Below are 16,885 nucleotides of genomic sequence, written 5' to 3'. Positions count from 1 at the left end.
AAGCCAGTCCCAGAGGAAGGCTCATCAGCATCTGGCCATCAAAAGCCATGACTCTGTATCAACACTGCTAGATACGATTAATTCTAGTACTTGTATTTGGAAGGAAGGAGGGAGGGAGCAGAGGAGGTCAGAGACTGCATTTTATAAGAAATTTTGGTAATCTTTTGTTTTAAGAAAATCTGAAATTATGGCCAACAATCAAATACACCAAACAACAATATCTGCTGAAGACATGTTTTATTAGAAACATCAACACAGTCTAACACGTTGTGCAAATACACACTTCTTTTCCATTTTCCCAGTGTAACAAACACCATCTCTCTGTACAATAGTTGCTCTCTTGGTAGCTACCACATATCAGTAAGTGCCAAGTGTCAGACACTAAGATAAGCAATTAACAAACAAAGGCAGAGCTCAAGGGGTCACTGTGCAGCTTTATTCTGGCTGGCTGTGTCCCCGCAGACCTACTTGTTCTCACTGTCACTGCCTTAGTTCCTGTCATGTAAGTCACTAGAAAAGGGTCTATGTATCAGAACTGGGTAATTAAAACAATTAGGTAGATAAATAGGGTTGAAACCTATTATTATTCTCAAGTAATCAGTTTATGAAAAAGTTATGCTATTGCTTAGGTATTTTATAACAACTTTCATTTTTTTACTCTATGGCCTGTTAAAGACCTGAAACACTTTAACAAAAAGAGAACTCCTCTGTTTCTCCCTCTGCCCTCCATCAATCCTTGAGAGGTGACCCAAAATGAAATAAGTTTAATGCAAAGCCACCTATACTGTCCTCATGGCGGCCATTATCCCCTTCCTTCGGTGACTTTGATCTTTGCTTAGTGTTTTATGAAATGGGTTTAAATCTGAGTACTCACAGTGCAAAGCCTAAATCACTCCTTTGGAAAGTTGTCTGCTAATCTGTATTTTGCAGGCATTTCCCTCTATCTACGTCCATCAGTGGCTGCCATACACTCCCCAAATTTCCATGTTTGTTATATAAATACGATTTATTTTATGCCTTTTAGGATTCTTTATAAATATATTAATAATTATGTTCACTCTCATCAGCAGTGGATCCCATGTTTGCTGTGGAAAATATCAATCTTGTTTCTTCACTGCACCCAAGACTCAGTCAGCCCTTGGGGTTCTCAATTTCATTACTTTAAAATTCTTCAATGTGGTTCCAGCCACAAACAGTCATATAGAGCTTCCCGAAGCCTGTTCCCAGAACAAAGTTTCCCGGCAATGCCCACCCCACCCACCACGACTGAAATTGTTATCCCAGATGCTCTCCAGGAGTTAGATAACAACTCTGAAAAGATGCTTAACACCACAACAAAGAATTTGTTGGCATGACTCGCACAACGCGATTGCTCCAGATACTGTATTCAAACTGTATGGGCCCGTTGAAAAAGTAGATATAGCCTAGGATGAAAGAGAACAAAAAGAAAACCTCAGACCTTTAAAAGTATTAGGATTTGCTACAACTAAGATTAAAGATCCAATCCGTGGTAGTCCTTCCCTACTTATCTAACTGCTTACTACGGGTCTGGAGACCCGCCACGGCCTCACACATGCTAGGCAGTCTGTTCATTAAGTTTTATATCTCTATTTTTGAAAAAGATAGCAGTTTAATGTTTTGCTTGTAGTTTAAAGGATATGTGGCAGTAACAATGAAAGAAAAAGAGGCCAGCAATTTGAGAGGGGAGGGGGCGTGGGAGGGATTGGAGGTAAGAAAAGGAAGCAGGGAAAACGACGTAATCATATTTTAAAGTATTTTTTAAAATACACAAATATTCAAAGACTATATGAATTGTGCCCTAGAATTAATTGTCTTGATACAAATTCTAGTTTTGATGTTAGAAACATTGGTATTCATCGGCTATTATAAATTGGGGTCATACTTATTGTCATAAATAAAGCAAAAAATAATTGAATAGTTATGAATACTTATAAACTACTCTGCACTCCAGCCCTAATTTGAATTTTGACACAACCCTCTGCCTCTTGGCGTCTCTACGTATAATTTAAGACCATCCTCAGGTTAAACATCTTTCATTCCCACACTTGGCAGTGATTAAGTAAAATCCTCATCGATTCTAAGCAGGTTGTTCTGTTTGCCGTTTAAGCAGTCACGCAGCGGCCATGCATATGTAGCCTCATCTGGATTCTGTTCTAAAGTCCGTTATATGTGAGACATTTCTGGGTCCCAGGAGCTCTTCTGCAAAGTCAGTGCAATGTAGTAGCTACTTACCATTTTTCTCATAGACAGCGTCTACTTTATCACCAACTCCGGGGAATTCTTCCTCTATGAATTGGGAAGAGTTTTTGTCCATAGTCTGGTTCGCATCATCATATCTGATTAATAAGAAAAAGGAAGATATATTTATCAAAATATAGGAAATGATGACAAGAAAGAGAATCCAGGTGAAAGATTAGAAGGAACAAAATTGCAAAACCAAGAGATGGCTTCACTGTATGAAGAAAGAACAAAGGCTGGGAGACAATGAATGCTGTGGATGGAGGGGTGTGCACGTGCATGCGCGTGTGAGGTGTGTGCGAGAAAGCGTGTGTGCGCTTCAGTCCCAGAGTAGCTGCTGGAGGAGCTGACGGCAAGCAGGAATGCTGGACCGTAACACATCCAAAATACGACGTGATCGGGAATGGCAGAGGGAGGCAGGCAGGAGGGAATGGACAAGCAAAACACAGTGACGCACCCGGAATGAGTGAAACCCAGGGCTTTGTGAGCTGAGTTAAAATATGAACACGTCAATAAAACCACCCTTGGCATTGAAGCCAAAGTATGAGAAACAGTTGGGAACAGCAGTAGCTACAGGTGTGGACTCTGCCCCAAAGCACTGGTGGGGGTGGGGCGCGCTCGCACACGGGTGCGTGCGCACACGTGCGTGTGCTGGCGCTCAAGTCTCTCACCTCCACACCTGGTTCCCCGAGAAGAAGAGGGTCTTGCCCATGTCCTCCAAGTGCACGGCAGCACTTATCCTCTTCACCTCTTTTGGAAATCCCAGTTCAGATATTTTTTTGGGATAACCTTCCAGAATGTCGTAACCATTGAGAGCCCAGAATTTTCTGCCTAGAAAGAGTGAAAGAACAGTTTTCATTACCAAGGAGCATTTGTCAGGGCTTAGGCATGCAAGCATGTACCCAAAAGGGAAACTATTTAAGAAATAGCAAAGTCAGTGTCTGTAATATCAAAGACACGGAAGCATCCTTCAGATTCAGGGCTGGAACTTCCTGATTATTAATACAGCCAGCCAAATACCACAACCAGTTTGTCGATGTACTGCTCTGATCGTTAAGTTTGAAGCTGAATGAAAAATTTATTACAATTTCTAAATAAAGATCAACTAGGTTCAGTGAATTAGATTCAAAATTCAAGTTTTTTTATCAGTTAAAAAAGTTACTTTTTTCTCTGGAAAGGGGCCAAACGATGGAAATGACATAGCAGAATGTTACAGAAATGAATTATGGTCATTAAGGCAGGGCAGCCTTTTCATCCCCCATCCCAGCCCCAAGCTTATATATCAGAGCTAAGTAGGGGCTGGAGAGACAGTTGGTGAGTAAGAATGCTTGCTGTGGGAACATGAGGACCTGAGCTCGGACTTGGGGCGCCCATGTAAGAAGCCAGGCACCTAACACTCTAGTGCTTGGGGCTGAGTGTAAACAGAAGGATGCTACGGGCTCGCAGGCCAGTCAGCCTAGCCGGGGAGCAAAGGAAACAGAGCATAGGCTCATACCCACACTCTGCGTAAATGCGACCAACGACTAGAAAAATAGGTCAGGGAATACACAGCGAGTAGGAGGAAGAAGCCTGCTTGAGCCTTTTTCACATGTTAAAGATGCACACTGTGTTTCCTTAGCCAGTCGTTTTTAAGAGAAACTGAAAGAAAAACTTGGAAAGAGCATGGTAGAGCAGAGACTGGGTGGTAACGTGCCCTCTTTCCCTTCCTTTTGTGTCTCTGGGGATCAAACCCGGGTGCTCAGATGTGCGGCACTGGGCCGTTTCCCTCCCACGGCCGTTTGGTAGAACAGGTGCAAGTGCTTTCCGGTTCTCCTGTGTTGCCCGGTGTTCTTAATTTCGGCATTGCTTTGCTAGTGGTCATGTTACTAAGCTCTGGCCATAGTATCAAGTTAACCGACCGTCTATGCCGGCCCTTTGGAGAGCCTCCCCGGCGGCAGCCTCACCTCTAAAGATGAACATAAGGTCACGGGATGGGTGTTCATACGCAGCGTCCACATGGTTGGGAAGTTCTGGCCAAAATGACTTTGTCAAAAACAGCTCTGCCTCGACTTGCTGAGGATGCAGGCGCCAGAAGAATCTGATGTAAAAGGGAAAACAGTTTATCACACTAAGTGCGGTAATTCCATCCTGCTAATAACCACTGTCCACATCAGTGCAGCTCCAACCATGCCTGTACTCATACAGGGAAAATAATTGCCGTTTAAGTTAATAGCTGTAGCCTTCCCTGTTCTGGCCAGGTCTTCTCATCTGAAATGTCACAGAGCCCTATTGAAGGCTCTCAGTTCCCTACGGGTTGAAACCATGCTTGATTCTACTTAGCGTGTATTCAGAGAGGCCAGCACATTTGCCCTGCACTGTAGGGCTCTAGGAGTATGTCTTCCATTATCTCATTGACCTTGTAAACTGGTACAAGAGGAGACATCTTGGATGCCAGGTAATTAGAGAGGGCATGCTATCTGACCCACATGGAGATGTGAATCAATGAAGAGATTAACACAGAAGCAAGATACAACCATGTACAAATTGGAAGTGAATATTTCATTTTTCATTACCTATAGGTTTTAACTGTAAATCACCTCCTCTTTGAAAATTCCAACATAGGTATTGGAATCAGTCTCTCCATCTTGAAAGAAAGTAGTGTGGCTATTGGTAAATTTACTAGTGTAGCAATTACTTTCAATACTTTTCATGATTTTCAAGTAAGTTGGGTTTCTATTTTTCCTTTCTCTTCCTAAGATTTAGCCACCATTTATTTGATAATAAAGCAGTAAGCCGCCCTTGGTCTACTGTTTCTCTCTTGCCCTTGGGAAGTTTGACAGAATGCTTTGGCAATTTTCAGACATAACTTTACCAGAGTTCATCATGTGCAGATTTAACAAAGGAATCTTAAGGGTACCTGTCTTTAAAGATTATGGTTTCTCCTCGGAGACTGGTAATGGCATCAAGGGATAAGGCCGGGTCACACTTCTCTGGTGTTTTGGGATGTTTAGGGTTGGGGTCTTCGTCTCCTGGACCTGCAGTGGCAAAGCAAATATGAGAGGTTTCCAAGTGTCCTGAGTCATAGGAGGGCTGATCCTTCTGGAAAGAGGAGGAAAGGACTCCTTCCAGGAAGGGCAGTAGTTCCTAAACTCCTACTCTAATCCTCCCTTCCTGCAGAGCACCACAGGTGAGCAGGGTGCTGCCCCTCTGCTTACACGCTGTGGACCTCTCGGTCTTCTGAACCACAGTTGTCCGTTTCTTGAAGGTGGTGGAAGAAATGCAAGGTGAACCAGCTCTGAGAGAATTTCTGCCACACAGTCACGGCTGACAGGAAGCCCACCACCCTCAGGCTCGTTCCCCAGCTGCATCGCCCGCATGGATCCCTCCCCTCGGCTCCTTCACTCGACTGTCTCATCAACTGAAGATGTATGTCAGCTGATTTTGCCACATCAGTTTGCCCTTCATCTCAGTGATGCAGGCCTTCAGGAAGCTCTGCTGTGACCGGCCTTGCGTTTGCAACCTCACGCTCATTCCCCACACACAAAATTCTGTCAACAAATTCCTAGGCCACAACGTGGTAGAATCAAGAATTACAAAATAAACTCCAAACGTCCCTTCGCCACCTTTAAGTTCATGCCTTCAGCCACACAGACTGTCACAGTCTTTTAAATCCAGAGGCGGCTTGAACAAGTTTTCTGAACGAATTCTCCAAGAGCATTTGTGCTGATGCCTGTGAGCAGTGGCTGTAGTTCTTCTGATGACACAGAACCCAGAAATAAATGTTTGGGTTGAACTTTAAATGTTTTGTAAATACTATTGGAAAAGTGGAAGGAAATAAGAGGAAATTTCTCACTGCGGATGTTGGTTGAAAACCACCAAAGGCCCCGTGAGAGATTCCTATGGCAGCAAACCGCAGTGGTTGAGGAAAGGCAGAGTTTATAAGAGCTCTTTATGCCCTCATCTACACCATCATGTCTGTGCTGTACATGCACTTTGTTAAGTGAGGAATAAGCACAAATACAAGGAGCTATGGTCTGAAAAATGTTAAAAAATGAACTGCCACTCAAACCTGAGCAACTAGTGTGACTCAGAAAGATGGATTATCTTTTCTCATGTTTGAAAACATAATAAATGGGTTATTAGTCTCAAAATGAAATGCGCATCTATTGTTCTAATGTAACTGTATTAATTATTTTTATAACTGGTATATTAAGAGTTACCATAGAGAAACTGGATTCCTTGCACGTCATCATCGGGAAGCATGAAATGGCCTTTGCCAGTGTAGGTATAGATGGGAAACATCAAGGCTCCTGGGTCCTTGGAGTGGTCCAGACCTAGGGAGTGGCCAAGCTCATGGGCAGCAACAATAAACAAGTTGTAACCTGTAAGAAAATCAAGAAACAATGAGAAAACAATACCCTCCAATGAGGAGGCAACAAAGAAAATCCTAATCTCTCCATCTTTTCCTAGTTCATCATTTTACTCACTCTTTAAAATTAGTTCTCAGTAGCCTCAGAGTCAATGTGTGGATTCAAAATACTAATCTTTGTGGCTGTAAGGAATATAGGTCACTGCATAAAGAACCAATTGATGCAATTCTACAGCATTGTCAGTAGATTATTCTCAGATTAGCAGTCACTAAAGGTGGCCATGAAGAGAATAGAAATCCTGATTTTTCTCTGTCTTCTCTGGCCAGGGTAAGGGGGCAGACACGAAATGGCCTGGAATCAGCCACATGGAGGTCACATAAGGTCGCACATAGCTCTAGCCATCGCTTAGAACATCATTCAGAGGGATAATGAACATGTCACTCACTATATTTTCATCTTTCCTGTAATAATTCTTTCCCTCATCTTTTAGAATGTTAGTTTTAATTGTGTGTGTGTTTATTAAATTATACTACTTTAAAAGGCAAAACTATAATCCATAGTAAGACACAGAACCATGCCTAACAGAGAAGACTTTGACCCTACTTTGCAGAGTATATCCCTGAAGCCACAATAACAAATTTCATAGATTTTATTCAATTTTTCATATTTAATGATTTGTAAACTATTTATGAGAACTAATTAGTGCAAAATATCGCTTTTTATTTTAGAAAATGTAATCAAATGCTAAATACAATTTGCTTGCATGCTTTCTAACTTTATAGCAGTTTATCTGTGTCTAATAACACATGAGCTACATCCTTATAAGGACGATTACCTTTGGAACTGCTTGTCCAGGTTTCATCATCATCAAAATGGGCATCCCCTCCATAATTTGGTCCAGGAGGAAAGGCGTGTGCCAGAAGACCAGAAGGTCCATCAAATGGGTATAAGTCACCATGTTCTATATACAGAAGCAAGAGTTAGAATCCCTTTATACATATACACGCATACACACACACACACACACACACACACACACACACAACTAGTACCTGGCTTAGGGGCTTGGCAGAGTTTTGTTTTTGAAAGTGGTGAACAGGAATTTAAAAATGAAACCAAGAAAGAATTAATACATTAACATGTTAATTCCACATCTTTACCTTTAGTTCCAAAAGATATCATGATATCAGCAGTGCCATCCTGGATTCTGGTGAAAGTCAGAGGCGTGACATCAGACCAGACTTTGAAGGCCTTTTTGAAGGCCTTCTCCACTTCAGAGTGGGGCATATCGGGGGTGTAGTTCACAATTCTATTCAACATAGAAAGTGTCAGTTAAACTTTGGAAGGTTAGAACTGTTCTTAAAATATACTTTCTTTGCATTGAAAGCTCTGCTAAGTACAATGTGTGCTTTACAAAAACGGAACTCAAGAATTCCATCAGACATTTAAGCATCACCAAATAACTGAGTACTGGGCTTCTTAAATCTAAAATATTCTAATATAACTTGGTTTTCATGCTAAAATTTGGAACTAAACAGGAGGACACTGCAGAGCTTATGGGAAGAGTAGGACCCTCTGTTTTCAGGGGCGTCATCACAGATGTGACTGCTGTGGCATTTTGAACTTTCTGGAAACTCCTCCAGAATTGTGGTTTCACTTCTAAAAGCCTGAGCCAACCTGCTGGAATCCAGCTTCAGAGAGGGAAGAGTGACCAACAAAGCGGTCAAGACCACGCTGGGAAAATCCGCAGAAACAGCTGACCTGAGCAAGTGGGAGCTCATGGACCAGACCAGGCCCCCTGAACGTGGGCGTCAGTTAGGAGCTCTGGGCAGTCTATGGGGCCTCTGGCAGTGGAACCAGGATGCATCCCTAGTGCACGAATGGACTTTAGGGGTCCATTTCCCATGGAGGGATACTCTCTTAGCCTAGATACATGGGGGATACCCCAAATGACTTAACAGATTTTGATGATCCCCCATGGAAAGCCTCACACTCCCTGGGGAGTGGAGGGAGATGGGATGGGGGGCAGGGGAGGATGGGAGGGAACTGGAATTGATATGTAAAATAAGATTGTTTCTAATTTAAATGAAATTTATAAAAAAAGAAAAGAAAAAGAAAAAATGACTTACAAAGAAAGAAATATTTTGGGACATCCCTGAAGAATAATGTTGGGATTAACGTTAAGATAATAGGGCTTAACAAACTAATTCATTCATTTTTCAGGTTTAACATTGACTTGTAGACACCTCTTTTATAAATACTAACTAAGTACAATACAAACTTTTAATTTTGTAGAAAACACGACCAAATACTAAATATAACTTACTTCTGTGTTTTTTAACTTTGTATTAAAGCCAATCCTGAACTTGACTTCCCATTAAATACTGAAGGCCTGCTCCAGACATGAAGAAGAAAAGACTAACACACGTTACCTGTAGGTTAAGTTGGTGTGGGACCATTTGAGCGTTCGAGGGAAAACACTGTATCCACCCACATCAGGGACTCCACATCTTGGTTTTTTCATGATGTCTAAGGTGGGGTCATCAAGTTTGCCAGTCATCTCCAGGCCAAAGAAAGACTGCATCTCTCGGAGCCGATCAACTGTGGAGGTCACCGCAGACTTTTTCAGGATGCCCGCGAGAGTCTCCGGGTGATAGTATGACTTCAGGTAGTGCTGCAAAAGAGACAAAAACGGCCTGCTTTTCCAGAGAAAGGGGATTAGGAAGCACTACAGCACAACAGTAGGATTAGCAGAATACTGTACCTCTGCAAACTCAAGGTCTTCCTCAGACAAGTCATCATCATCTTCACCACTGGGAAGAGGCAGGGACCAACAGTGAGTCCAGCTCAACAAGAAGAGAGTGGCCAGGACAGCTGAATGCATGGTGACCAGCAGTGCCCGTAGTCTAGCCTCCCAGGGTACGCACCTTCTATTTTATAGACCCATAGCGATGAGTCACCACTTGGGGATGTGTGTTAACTTCCTAGTCAGTCGAAGGTAAACATGCTTACATGGTCTTTTTTTTTCCTAAGTGTGGTTTGTGGCAGAATCTGAGGGAAATGGAAAATGAGGACAGTGGGGGATATCAAAACCCATCTGGCAAAATAAACGGCCTCAGCATATTTATGGATATAGTAGGGAGAAGCAGAGGCTAGTATGTTTTCACTTCACTGGACAAAAATGTTTTCTTCCTTTCATAGGAAAAACAGCTACCCTGAGTTTTTCAGGTAGCAAGAATAGCAAATTGGTACATTTATTCCCATAAAGAAAGACAAAGTTCTGTTTGTAAAATGTTTATAGGCTAGTGAGTTCTCAACGAGAATCTTTGCTGCATTCCCTTGTGGGTCTCAGAAACACATCAGAACAAAGTCTGAAGTCTTTGAGGCACTGTAGATAGTTTTGAGTGCTAAGCTGGGATTTTAACATCCTGGCATAACCTTTTGATAGCTGTGGAAACCTGCATGAATTTCCTACATGTCCAGGCATCTGTACTCAGACTCTGTCAGATGCAGCTACTCTAATGGCTAGGACTGTGAGCTATAGGCATAATTTGGTTATGTTTTGAGGGTTTACTCCCAACCAAGTTTAAAAGGCATTATCTCATTTAATACCTATAATAACCCAAGTACATTTTGTGAGAATGCGTGGGGTCTTACACTGTAGCCTAGAAAGCTTAGAACTCATTATTTCAGGAGGCCCTTGAATTCACCCCAACCCACTGAACCACACATCTTTTGAATTGGTTTATTTAATCTACTGCAGACAGTCCTCCTGCCTCGGCTTCCTAAAGAATGTGATTACAGGTGTAAAGAATCATGTTGGATCATTACAACATAACGTCTCTCCAGAAGAAATACTTCAATGAAAAACAAAGATAAGTGTCACTATTTCTCAACTTTAATGCTTATTATCAAATAGCTTTGATGTTTCATTGATGTATTCTTTCATTCAAGGGCAATAAGGAGCACAAGGCATAAACACACACAAACAAAAAGTTAGTTCCTATTCTGTCATTTTATACAGAAATAGAGAAGAACTCATCAGAAGATTAAAATAGGCATTCCTTAAGAGAACCAACAGTCGACAGACAGGATATTGTCCTGGAGAAGTGATTGTAGACAGCTGACAGGATGTATCATCACAGTGATGTGTTAGCAAACTCTTGTCAACACAAGTCCTTATCTCAGGCTGGTAACTGCACACATGAAAGCCAGGCCTTAGCTCATCGCTGGAGGAGTGATACATGCCTTCAAACCACTCACTTGAAAACAGGGAGCTGAGTTGGCATCCGAAATGGTTCTGACAACCCAGTGCTGAGATCACTGGGAGATTTGAAAAGGCATAGAATGAGGAAACAAAACTGAGAGTATGAAGTTAGCAGCAAGGGCCACCTGCTGGCCCAGACAGAGGTGATATGGGACTTTTTTCAAACGTGTCATCAGCAGTACCTAAGTCCAAAACCAGAGAGAAGCAAAACATCAAAAGGGTGCTAGACAGCTTTCGTAAAGACCAGAGTACCCTATTAGGACAAAATCATTTGGGCTAGATTAAAAGTACAAAGCAGCTGTGAATCAAAGAATTTAATATGAAGGGTTTGGCTCTCATTGAGAATTATGCACTGCCTGAGTTGAAAATGTCAATAAAAACTTTATTTCTAAGGCAAGTAAGTGACTTGACTGTACAAATGCGTGATTTTCCTCCCCTTGGGAACACACAATAAAAATTTCTTTGTTCTTGCTTCATTTTCTTTTTCCCATAACCCTGTGGAATGGGATTATAAAATCAGTTGTCCAGTCAGTTGGACTGCTTGTTTGATGTTGAGGCTGGGTCTCACGTCATGTGTCCAGGTTGTCCTTAAACTCACTGTGGAGCTGTTGGCCTTCTGATCATCCGGCTGCCATCTCCTGAGTGCTAGGATTACAGCTTCGCCACCATGGTGGGGGTAGAATTCAGGACTTCCTGTATGCTGGGCAAGTGCTTTGTAAAGTGAGCTGCATCCCCACTGCCGACACACTCCTAAGACAGGAGAACTTAATTTGAACTCAAACAAGTATGTTTTCACCGTAGGACGAGCTGTGAGAACACCCCTGCCTGGAGCAGAGTCAATCAAGGCAGGATCCTTGGGATGTGCAGCAAAACACAGGACTTGGGATGCCGCAGTTTCCACGGTCGGCACCTCAGGAGGGCCTGCGCTGTAACACCCGAGCCCCAGGTTCCTCACAGACGCTGCATCAATAATTTCCAGAACACGTTAGGAGGATCTGTACCAAACAAAGGCAATTCTTCCTTAGCTTCTACTGAGACAAAGACCTAAAGAACAAAACTTGCTTTCACCTGGCCCCGAATTTTAATTTCTGTTATGTTTCACTAAAGACAATTTTTCCTGAATGCCGATCTTGGCCAGAGTCCATGAGAAGGCAACTGAGAACAGGCAGGCACTCTTGCCCAACCTCGGTTTCGCTGAAAAGGTAAAAACCTAAGTGGCTAGTGGAAATGAAATAAATTAGAAAAATGAAAACGTTTCTCAATGGTTTTAACAACAAGCCATCTTAGAATAGTTTTAAAAACCCTCAGTATTAAATAATGAAGTAGGGTTATGACCTAGTCCCATCATGTAACCTTAACTCACTAAAATAGAGTTGTGGTGTAACTTTAAACAAACAAACAAAAAAATCTGATTAAAAGGTTAGACAAGCCAGCAAATGCCTCAGCAGCACTTTCCTTGCAGGCCTGACAACCTGAGCTCAGTCCTTGAAACCCAAGGACAAACCTGACAGAACAAAGTTTCCCTCACACCTCCACACACGCCAGGCACTTGTGCCCACATTCTCTCTCTCTCTCTCTCTCTCTCTCTCTCTCTCTCTCTCTCTCTCTCTCTCTCTCTCTCTCTCTCTCTCGCTCGCTCTCTCTCTCTCTCTCTCACACACACACACATGTTATAAAGAACAATCTTTAATGCCTCAGGTATAATGTATAAAAGCATACACTATTATGAACTGCATAATGCTTGGAAAACAGAGACTCAGAAAGGAACAAATTACTCTAACACCCTAAGACTTTTTATGTTAACCTCCCCAACACACGGCCCCACTTCTCGCTAAAGCTCATTACTTCGTCTGTGGGGAAAATTGAAGTTTTTGCTTTGTTTCACCATCTTGCTGTTTGTTTGTCCTACAGTGCTGAGCTCTAAGCCGAGGCACTGTGCAGGCCAGGCAAGCTCTCTACCACTGAGCCACATCCTGTCCCTGCCCTGCCCTACCCTGCCCTACCCTGCCCTACCCTTCCCTTCCCTTCCCTCCCCTCCCCTTCCTTTCCCTCCTCTGTTTTTTTAAATATTCACACCTTTATTGAAATTGTTTGATTATTATGAGTGTGCGTGTGTACACCCACATGCCACGGCACATGTGTGGAGATCAGAGGACAACTCGTGGGAGTCAGTTCTCTCTTCACCACATGTGGAACCCAGAGATGGAACTCAGCTTATTGGGCTGGGTAGCAGAGGCGTTCAGCAGCTGCGCAGTCCTGTCAGTCCATGAAACAGTGCCTTCTAGAACAGAAAAGCCTACCATGTTGCTGGTGTGTGCTATCCACAATCTTTTCAATTCCAGAAAGAAAAAAATCCCTTCAGTCAATTTGGGTTGTTGAGATCCGTAATGACCATGCAAAGGTCCCCGTTCTCTTCACGTCAGAAATAAGAAGTCTTGGCAGAAAAGTTGAGACTGAGCAGCTAGAACACATCTAAGACAAGCAAAAGCACAATAATTAACATCTGGACCCTCAGGAAATCCTTTAAAGGTATGAGCTGAGGGCTAGGCACTCCTTTATTTTGTCTGTCCAGTGGTTTACTCCTTAAAAAACAGTGGAACTACAAACTTAAGAGCATAAGTTTATGATCAGGTACAGCAACTTGTGGTAGTTTGATTGTAATTGGCCCCCATCATCTCACGGGAGTGACACTATTAGGAGGTGTGGCCTTGTTGGAGTGAGCATGGCCTTGTTAAAAGAAGTGTGTCATTGTAGGGACGGGCTTTGAGGCTTCCTATCAGGATACCACCCAGTGTCTCGGTCAATTTCCTGTTGCCTGCAAGATGTAGGACTCTCCGTCTGCGGCACCTCACCACACTCCCCGCCATGATGATAACGAACTGAACCTCTGAAACTGTAAGTGAGCCACCCGAATGACATGTTTTCTTTATAAGAGTGGCAGTGGTCATGTGTCTATTCATTGCAACAGAAACGCTAAGACACAGCTTAAATCCCAGCTCTGGCATCTATCAGTGCCCTGACTTAGCCTGTTTGCCATCCTTAACAACATCTCTACAGACTAGAAGGACAAAGAGGCTCTACCAAGAGAAGCATACAGAGAGCTAAACTACATTTATGGCTCCGTATATGGTTGTTACTAATAATGATGCCATCACTAAGCTATACTAAGTGCTACAAAGACAATCTTAGTCATTCATTTGTCCTCTGTTCTTGGTTCCAGCGATGTTTTTAAAATGAGTATCTGGACGAAGCAGATGAAGGTCCTCAGCATGGAGTACCATTCTGCTTCCTTCATTATTCTATCAACTGTCTTCCCCCCTTTCCCAGTTTAGTAATCCACAAGTCACTGCCCCCCAATCCTTCACCCTAAGAACCTTTCTTAGCTTCAGTGGTCTTAACCTCCCTAGAGAGGCCCATTTGTGGAAACCTCAAAGCTTTTCCTGATCGTCTCGAGAATTACCATAAAGGATCACAAGTCTTCAAGACCCAAAGGGATTTCAGTTCCCAAAACATAACAAATGGAGTATTGAATGGTGGGATTCCCAATGCAACTGAAAATACCTTGGCTGTACTGGAGACAGCAGGCTGAAGGCCTTCCATGTAGACAGCAAAGGAAGACTAGAGAAACCTGGAGTGGGAAGAGGCCTGAACCACTGCTGTGGGAGCCCTCCTCCTGCTCCACATGAATCCTTCGCTGAATCCTACATGAAGAACTCATGGCAGCAGTCCCGCTGGGAAGGTCAAGTCAGAATGGGGGTGTCCCTAGCAGTAATGGACACACAGGGAAAATCTTCTCCAAGGCTTTGAGCTATTTCAAAGCCTTTAGGAATTTTGCATAAAAATAATAGACAGACCACAGCAGCTTTGGAAATCAGTATGGCAGTTTCTCAGAAAATTTGGAATTAATCTGCTTCAAGACCCAGCAATTCTACTTTTGGGCATATACTCAAAATATGCACACTCATACCACATGGACATTTGCTCAACTATGTTTATAGCAGCATTATTCGTAATAGCCAGAACCTTGAATCAACATAGATGCCTCTCAGCCAAAGAATGGATAAGGAAAATGTTGTACATTTTTTACACAATGGAGTATTTACTCAGCGGTAAAAACAATGACATCTTGAAATTTGCAGGCAAATGAATAGAACTAGAAAAAACACAGACCCAGAAAGACAAATATAATATGTATGCATTCATAAGTGGATATTAGACATAGAGCCAAGGATAACCAGCCTACAGGCCATAACCCCAGAGAACCTAGGTATAAAAGAGGACCCTACAAGAGACATATACGGATCTGCCTAAGAAAGGGAAAAAGACAAGATCTCCTGAGTAAAGTGGGGGCAGGGTAGGAGGGGAGAGGGGAGAAGAAGAGTAGGGGAGTGGAGAAAATGTATAGTTCAATTTTTAAAAAATGACAAAAAAGAATAATAGAGACCAATTATAATCACTAAGTCAGCAAAGTCTTTGAAAGAAAGCAGTTGGCAAACATAAGTATCAATTTACAACACACAGCACACACACACACACACACACACACACACTTTTCTGGTTCCACATGCTATCAGCTGAGAGAATAATTGTACAGCAAGCTTTTTTAAAATACTATGAGAAGTGGAATTTCTATGCCAGTTCAGTCATAATGGCACATGCTTTTTCTAATTTAAAACAGAGAGATTATAAATAGTATTTAACACCAGTACTGCTTGCCTTCCAGTGAAATGTTTGGTCAAAGTATCAGCAGAGAGTAAGGCTATAAGCTGGAATAAATCATCACTGTATGTGACTGCAGGGCTGTATGTCCTATTTGTGAATCACTGTGGCTTAAACGATCAGTTGGTAAACTGCCCCACTTTCTACAAGCATGGAGGGAAGAAGTGGGTCAAATCTTATTTATAGTGTCACTACACCATCCCTGGGTATTAGCTTAACCCTCCCAAACCTCAAAAACCATGCTGGGTAGTTACATTTTTGCCTTAATTACTGTTTGCAAACAGAAGGTAGGAATCCAATGTTTTAAGCTCTTATGCAAAGAAAAAGGACAAAGCAGTTTTCTCTGTAGCTTTGGCTGTTTTCTGGCTCAATGCTTTATACAAATCTTAACTGAAGACTTACTGATATGGTAGGAATTGTCTGTCTGACTTCACCAACACCAGAATGGACAGTGAGTGATCTTTACCTACTAGCCTGAGGAGGACATCTAAAGGACACATCTGTTGGGGGGAAGTCCTGTGCATTTGTCAATAAAGCACTGCTGGCCAATAGGAATCTAGATAGGTGGGACTAGGAGTCCAGGAGAACTCTGGGAAGGAGAAACACAGGAGTCGAGATGTAACGCCATGGAGTAGGAAGCCCGGAACTATTCTCCGGTAAGAGAAATACTTAGATTAACAATTATGGGGTATTACTTAAGTCAGAGCTAGCCAGTAAGAAACAAGCAAGGCCAACAGCTTCATAATTAATATAGCCTCCTGTGTGTTTATTTGGGACTGATGCGGCTCTAGAACCAGGCTGGCAGGAATGCTTCTCTCAAGGAAAAAGCCTCTGTCTGTTCTATCAAATGTCTGTTCTATCATAATAAAGAAATGACTCAAAAAAAAAAAAGACTGCATACCGGGGATCCCATCCCTGCGGTCCATCCCACTCAGATATTGCCAGCATCCTAGTCCCTTTCTCCGCCCACAGCATGATGTAAGCGTGGGCCTGTTTCCGGCCTACCTTCCAGTGCCCTTCTCGGAGCTGCCTGAGGCCTGGGGACTGTGCACTAGGGAACTCATCCCAGCAGCCCATCCCATTCAGACACAGCCAATGTCCCAGTATTAGTGCCACCTCCACCTATGGGAAGAGGAGAGCCATCAGAGGATTGGACCTGCTTGCACCCACCAAAAGGGAACCTTGAACCTGTGCCCAACAGGAGAGGAAAAGACTCCTGCACCCACTGGAAGAAGGGATGGGAAGAAGACAATGTGAAACACATTCAACAACAGAAAAACCAATATGACAC

The 16,885-nt window shown here is 42.8% G+C and overlaps 1 protein-coding gene across 1 annotated transcript; it reads right to left on the bottom strand.

The window, feature by feature from the left end:
* Positions 1-220: 220 nt before the first annotated feature.
* Positions 221-9,508, bottom strand: Mmp13 (matrix metallopeptidase 13). The gene is made up of 10 exons (XM_005077319.4): positions 9,373-9,508; positions 9,041-9,282; positions 7,769-7,917; positions 7,444-7,569; positions 6,459-6,620; positions 5,156-5,273; positions 4,203-4,336; positions 2,931-3,090; positions 2,254-2,357; positions 221-1,424 (listed from the first exon to the last, which is right to left on the bottom strand). Exons 1-10 carry the CDS (start codon positions 9,490-9,492, stop codon positions 1,324-1,326), a joined length of 1,416 nt encoding a protein of 471 aa, XP_005077376.1. The 5' UTR covers positions 9,493-9,508; the 3' UTR covers positions 221-1,323.
* Between the last annotated feature and the right edge of the window lie 7,377 nt (positions 9,509-16,885).

This window comes from Mesocricetus auratus, unplaced genomic scaffold (genome assembly GCF_017639785.1).
Source record: "Mesocricetus auratus isolate SY011 unplaced genomic scaffold, BCM_Maur_2.0 Super-Scaffold_100040, whole genome shotgun sequence".
Taxonomy (NCBI): Eukaryota; Metazoa; Chordata; class Mammalia; order Rodentia; family Cricetidae; genus Mesocricetus; species Mesocricetus auratus.
This window is presented reverse-complemented; position numbering and strand designations above follow the sequence as displayed.

Bases quoted from the DNA above. Each gene is read 5' to 3' on its own strand.
- Mmp13 (XM_005077319.4), bottom strand. From the start codon at position 9,492: ATGCATTCAGCTGTCCTGGCCACTCTCTTCTTGTTGAGCTGGACTCAC. The intron at 7,918-9,040 runs GTAACGTGTGTT...TATGTTGAATAG, and splicing joins CACACCAACTTAACCTACAG to AATTGTGAACTACACCCCCG. The intron at 3,091-4,202 runs GTGAGGCTGCCG...CACTCTTTCTAG, and splicing joins CCTTATGTTCATCTTTAGAG to GCAGAAAATTCTGGGCTCTC.